Consider the following 6,140-nt stretch of genomic DNA (forward strand, 5'->3'; position numbering starts at 1 on the left):
AAAACCCCAACTAAAATCGCGCTGCTGTGTGCCGTGAGGAACCCGTACCCGAAGTCGCCGGCCTCCACGGAAAACTGAAACCGACTATGGAGTTGTGTCACCGAAAACAACCACCCCGAACGCCCACTGCAGCACTCCCTCTACCGCCAAACCGATGTTGCGCCTGTCATTCGCCAGAGGTGGTGCTCGCTGCAGGGGGAAGAAAAAAAATGGGTCTTTCCTCTATGCCCAATTACCCAATTCTTTTAGCGCATGAATCACAAAGATTAGAGTTCTAGTTTTCCAACATTACTAAACTTAATTATCTCTAATAGCATAATAAACAATAAGTCCAACGACCCACTAAAAATGCTAAAAAGAAAACAAACACTTCGTTAAATAATAAATACATAAATAATAAAACTCACAACAAACACCACAACATCTCAAAATAACACGAAGTAGAACAATTTAAAATAATTTCTAAGTAAAACCCCGAGACTTAAGGTTAATCTAATTGAGTAACGCAGGGCGTTACAGTATTAATTGTGTTAAAATACTTAGAAGCTAGGGGCTTTTGCTGGGATGACCTCTAAGGGATGTTTCTAGGGAGAGTTGTTGTAACCAATCCTTAACATTATTAGTAAATTACCTACATCTGAGTGGAAGACTGGAAGTAGCCCTTAGTGGTGAACCAGTATAATTGTTGTGTCGTTTTTCCTGTGCTTTACTGTTTTCTTCCTTATTTGCATATTGTGGTTGTGTTTTGATATTTTATGTGGAAGAGAAAATTATACAAGATCGTTAATTTTCCAGCACTTAAGACTATGCACATCACGTGCTCGGTGTAGCAATGTTGGACAATTATTTTGATGAACTCTCGCGAATGATTCAATTCGGCCACAGGTTCCCTTAAGGCTATACCTTGTTACGATTTCACCCCTCATATTCGTCTGGAGTTTCACTCACAAAATATAGTCATCTCCTAAAGCAATAGGTCTTCAAAGAACTTTTGTATAATCAAACTTTCATTTTATTGGTCACTAAGGTAAAGTCTCGCTTAATCAACTTTCACCGATCATTTCTTCTTTCTTCAACCGAGATCCGCAACTTTCACTGCAAAATTATTATTTTTTCTGTCTTTCTTTTTCAAAGGAGACTAAAATTAGGGTATTTTTTCCGCACATCGTATTTTACATAGGACGACTTTGGAATCAAGCATTAGTGCCAGTGTCCTTGTCCACAAGAAAAAGCCTTCACATTGACACGCGCAAGAAAAATAATAATAATTAAAAAAATAGGGAGAGAGAGAAAATAAAATAGTGTGTATAAACAACCCTAAAAATGAAAATAATTAAAAAAAAAAAAAGAAAATTGGTCCAACCAACAAAAAATAGGAACTGTGGGAAGGCACACTCTCATTTGCTGGCCCCCAGTTAGCATTAATATTACAATATCCCGACGAAAGTTAGTGGAATAACTCAATGAGCATTTTTTATTGTCCCCACTCTCCCTCTATAATTCATATAACATTCACAAACACACACACTCCTACGTCACCACCATTCCCCCTCTCTCCTTCCTTATATTCTACGATCCCCTCTATCCCACCCACAAATACAACCAAAGAACAAGAAGAAGAAGAAAGCGCACTTCGAAGCCGCGATAATGGGGGACGAATGCACCGAGAGCTCTGTTGCGACCTCCTCCACGCCGCCGAACTGGTGGGATAGCCATAACCATAATCATCATCATCATGGTTCTCCTTCTCTCTCTTCCTATAGTTCCCACTGGCCTCACCAAAACCCTAATTCCAACACCTCCTGCGACCAAGATGTTTCCCTCTCAACATCTTCGTTTCACTCCGCGCTCACCGTTGAGTCGTCCCGCCGCCTCTTCGACCCTCTTCCTTCCGACAACCAACTCTGGACCCAAGTTTTGCTGTAAGCTTCTCTTAGCCTTTTCTTTCTCTTTTCTTTTTTAATTATAATAAAATCTCCCTCTTTGCAAAATTTTGGTAGATTAAGGATTCACTAGAAAGGTTGATAATATAATATATATGGACTATTCTGTTGTAGTCAATTAAATTTGAAATGAAACCAATAAATATAAAGAAAGATCGGTCCAAAATCCAACTAAAATCAGCAAGTCCAATATAGTCACAATCTCCATAAAGGCAATAAGAAATTATCTCTTCATTTTGTTTTCTCTTTCTTTATCATCATAATTATATATTGTCACTACCAGGTGCTTATAGAGTCACCATGCATATACCTTGATATGTATCTGAGGTAGGAAAAATAATTTAATTTTTTTCTGTAGGACAAATTTTGATCTCTCGAAATATTATTTTAAATCAGGAACATAGGAAACGGTGTGGAATTGCAGAGCGACGAGCAAGAGATAGGAGAGAACTTCTTGGAGGCAATATCATCAAAAAACATTTCCACCACCGGAATCTTCGAATCCGCCGCCTGCAGCGATTACCTTAAAAAAATGGACACCAATTACAACAACAACTGGAACAGTTTCCCTATTTTCGACGCAAATAATAATAACAATAATAATAATGGGCTAATTACGACCCACAGCCACGCGGCAGAGAACGAGAGGCTGTTGAAGCTTTCGAGTCTTGTAAACACGTGGTCCATCGCTCTGCCAATGGACGACGAACCCGACCACCTCCGAGCCGCAACGGTCCCGTGTTTCGGCCATGGTTTGAAAGCGGAGGCACCCGAGGCAGGCACGGTGGCTCCGATCCGGCTCGAGCCAGGTGCGGCCTTGTTTCGGAGGTCGTTTGGCAGTGGTGGGTTCCAGAATTCGATTGGGGCGAAACAGTATGATCATAGCATGCAACTCGACAACGCGGGCACTAGAAATTTTGCTGATTATATTTCGTTTAACGGTCGACTGGGGAAACCGGTGATCAATATCAACGGCATCAATAATCCGTGTTTCAAGTCATTGAATTTATCTGCAGATACTAAGAAGCAGATTCACCAAACTTCTTCACCAGTAAGCAAAATAGTTTCTTCCATCTTTTGCATAAGTTAGGTCTTTATGATCACTACTTTTTATTGGTCTGTTAAATCTTTTTCTTCTTTTAATATAAAATTAACTATGGTTTCAAAAGTGTTTTTATTAAAATTATAACTGAATAAGAAAACTTATGCCATGTTTGGTAACATGTTTCTTCGTTTTAAGTTTTCAATTTTTCAAAATGGTCCTCTATTTTCTCACTATTTTCATGGTATATTTTCACTTTTTTCATAAAACATTCCAATTATTAGGAAAATATTATAATCAAAAGCAAGTTTTCGGAAAATTTTTTTAATTTACTTTTAATTTGGCTCAAATTTTAAAAAATTAAAATAAGACAAATGAATACATATATGAAAATAGAAGGAGTTCGTTGTCAGCTGAATTTGGAAGAGCATACCAATAATAAAATGTTCATCAAACCAAACGGAGGTTAAAGATTTGTTTTAGTCAAAAGCTCCTATTTCCTCCCCTTGTATGAATTCATTTCATAGGAATAGATATGAATTTTATTTACGTTGTTCATTTGTATCAATGTATTTATCTTTTTACCCAAGTAACTATATTATTACTATAGTATTATATTAATATTTGACTTTTGAGGTGGAAGTTTTATTTGTTTTATTTTACTCAATTGCATTGCAGACAAGAATAAGTGGACGAGGAAGTGGAGTTTCGAGCGAAGGGAAGAAAAAAAGATCCGAAGAATGTTCCGAAACTGCCACAAAGAAAACAAAGCAAGAAAACGCAACCGCTGCATCTAACAAGGTATCTAAGTAATTTATTATTCCATTCACATTTCAGCATAATTTTGACCCTTCAATATATACATATCTATAGACACACACACGGAAACAACACAATCTTGACCCATCACCATATATAAATACACATTCTATAACTTAACAATTTGCTACTTATGTTTCGAATTTAATTTTAAATTGGTGCGTATGATTTAAAAACTTTTGATTGAGTTTCAAAGATTTGGATTTAATATTTTTAATTTGATTCATCAGTGAATTAAGTTCCCACATTTTTCAAGGTATCTGAACAAAGAAGTTGATCAATTTGTCAATTTTTTCTTTTAGTTCAACAATTTCAAGTAAGAATTTAACCATGAGTTTTATAAATGTTAATAAATTTCGTATTCATCTTAATTTTACTCATCTTATCCCTAAAATATTTCTTATGATGATTATAAACATAATTTTTTTTTAGTACAAGCGTCGGGGGGATTTGGAATCCTAACCTCTTGAGACCAATGTCAATTATCTCTAAGCTAAGCTTATAACAACTCTCCTAAACTATATATTACCCACCAAAAATATCTCTCATTTTCTTCTATTTTTTAATACCGTGAACATTAACATAGTTAGCTACCATGTAGTTAGTGAAATAAAAAACAATCACTTAAAATAAATAAAGACTTATAAAATGGTGTGATGTTTGTCGAAATTCTACCATTAAACTTTCAAAATTATAAAAACTAAATTAAAATTAAACCAACATTATACGGATCAAATAATAACTTCTACACCTATAGAAACGAATTTGCAACCAATTCAAACTATAAGAATTCAATTGGTTAATGCATAATTCACATAAATTTTACCGAAAAAAAGGAAAACGCTAATTATATTTTGTTATAATTAATATAGATGCAGCAACCAAAGGTCAAACTTGGGGACAGGATAACGGCCCTTCAGCAAATTGTGTCGCCATTTGGAAAGGTTGAAATTGACTTTTGCTTCATTCAATTTTCTGTAAATTTTTTTAATTTTATTTTTCGGCTTTTGTCAACAATAATTGACAATAACTATAATTCATATTTCCAGACTGATACGGCGTCGGTTCTAACCGAAACCATTGGATACATAAAGTTTCTACAAGAGCAAATCCAGGTTCGCATCATTATTTATTGCCAAATTATTTCAGTTCTATTGCAACATTTTAAAAGCAAAAGAAAAAAAAAGGATATATATATTTTTTAAATCTCTGCCAGCATTGCTTCCAACACTTCAAAAAAATGTAAGTTTTCTGGCTATTATTATAGTTCTAGCTTTTGTATCGTGCCACTTTCTACAATGCTATCATGGAAACGTTATTATAACTATTTAATAAAGTAAAAAAATAATCAAACATTTATATGTCTATAAAAATATAAATACCAAGATAAAATAAAAGAAACTATATGACAAGGATAACCAAGCTCATAAAAGTGCTACATATATATTAAAATTATAGATTAAATATTGCATGTTCATTTAAAGCTAGTTTAGTGAATTATTTATTTTGTAAAACTATGGTATATAAGTATTATAACTTTATTTTTTATGTCAACTTTATCCAACGTTTCAGAATGAAGGAATACGCATACTAATCTCAGTAATTTGGCAAGAGTTTGTAACTTTTTTTTACCGATTGTTTCTTTCAGTTATTGAGCAATCCATACATGAAGACAAATGCCTACAAGGTTTATATTACATTTTTTATGCATGAAACTACAACATTAACTTTCATCGACATCGACATTTGAAATATTTGGTTATAGTTGATGTTGGGTTATAATTTCAGGACCCATGGAAAAGTACAGAAAGAAAGGACCCAAAAGGGGATGGAAAGATCGACCTACGGAGTAGAGGACTTTGTCTAGTTCCGATTTCATGTACACCACAAGTCTATAGGGAGAACACAGGATCCGATTATTGGACACCTTATAGAGGCTGCTTCTATAGATGATCTATAAAGATTTTCTTAGAAGGAATATATAATACGTATTTCATTTGCAAAGGTAACAAAATAAACTTGCATCCCTCACTTTCGTCTTATGTATTTCTAAATTCAATTTCAAATGTACAACTGTAGTAAATAAGGCGCATTAATGTGGAAACAATATTTTACGGCTTATATCCATATCTCATTCATTATATTTATATATATCTTTTTAATAATATAATATCTTTTGTAATTTAATAAGATTGTTTTTCCCAATTCACTAATACAAGATTAGAGGTGAATTAAAACAAAAAGTTTCGTCAACAAAAACATAGTTTAGCGGTAATTGGGACCTACTCTTACCCTTCACATCAGAAATTCGAACCCCCATAGCCTTTACATGGTAC

At 34.2% G+C, this 6,140-nt stretch overlaps 1 protein-coding gene across 4 annotated transcripts; it reads left to right on the plus strand.

Moving 5' to 3' along the window:
- The first annotated feature begins 1,509 nt into the window (after nt 1–1,509).
- LOC111025348 (basic helix-loop-helix (bHLH) DNA-binding superfamily protein) lies at nt 1,510–5,925 on the plus strand. 4 transcript variants are annotated; one of them, XM_088116933.1, is made up of 7 exons: nt 1,515–1,922; nt 2,340–2,994; nt 3,664–3,786; nt 4,677–4,748; nt 4,854–4,919; nt 5,377–5,491; nt 5,593–5,925. In XM_088116933.1, exons 1-7 carry the CDS (start codon nt 1,648–1,650, stop codon nt 5,655–5,657), a joined length of 1,371 nt encoding a protein of 456 aa, XP_087973059.1. In that variant the 5' UTR covers nt 1,515–1,647; the 3' UTR covers nt 5,658–5,925. The 4 variants fall into 4 exon arrangements, with proteins under 4 accessions (XP_087973058.1, XP_087973059.1, XP_022158891.1 ...); XM_022303197.2 differs by having other exon boundaries at nt 1,521–1,922; nt 5,453–5,491; XM_088116932.1 differs by having other exon boundaries at nt 1,510–1,922; nt 4,677–4,919; nt 5,453–5,491.
- The last annotated feature ends 215 nt before the right edge of the window (nt 5,926–6,140 follow it).

This window comes from Momordica charantia (assembly GCF_013281855.1).
Source record: "Momordica charantia cultivar OHB3-1 chromosome 9 unlocalized genomic scaffold, Mcharantia_2.0 BLBB01000009.1, whole genome shotgun sequence".
Classification (NCBI taxonomy): Eukaryota; Viridiplantae; Streptophyta; class Magnoliopsida; order Cucurbitales; family Cucurbitaceae; genus Momordica; species Momordica charantia.

What these genes read in the sequence shown, in the direction of transcription:
- LOC111025348 (XM_088116932.1), top strand. Translation starts at nt 1,648, where the DNA reads ATGGGGGACGAATGCACCGAGAGCTCTGTTGCGACCTCCTCCACGCCG. An exon ending in CTCTGGACCCAAGTTTTGCT is followed by an intron (nt 1,923 to 2,339) that starts GTAAGCTTCTCT and finishes ATTTTAAATCAG; the next exon opens with GAACATAGGAAACGGTGTGG. An exon ending in TGAAGACAAATGCCTACAAG is followed by an intron (nt 5,492 to 5,592) that starts GTTTATATTACA and finishes TTATAATTTCAG; the next exon opens with GACCCATGGAAAAGTACAGA.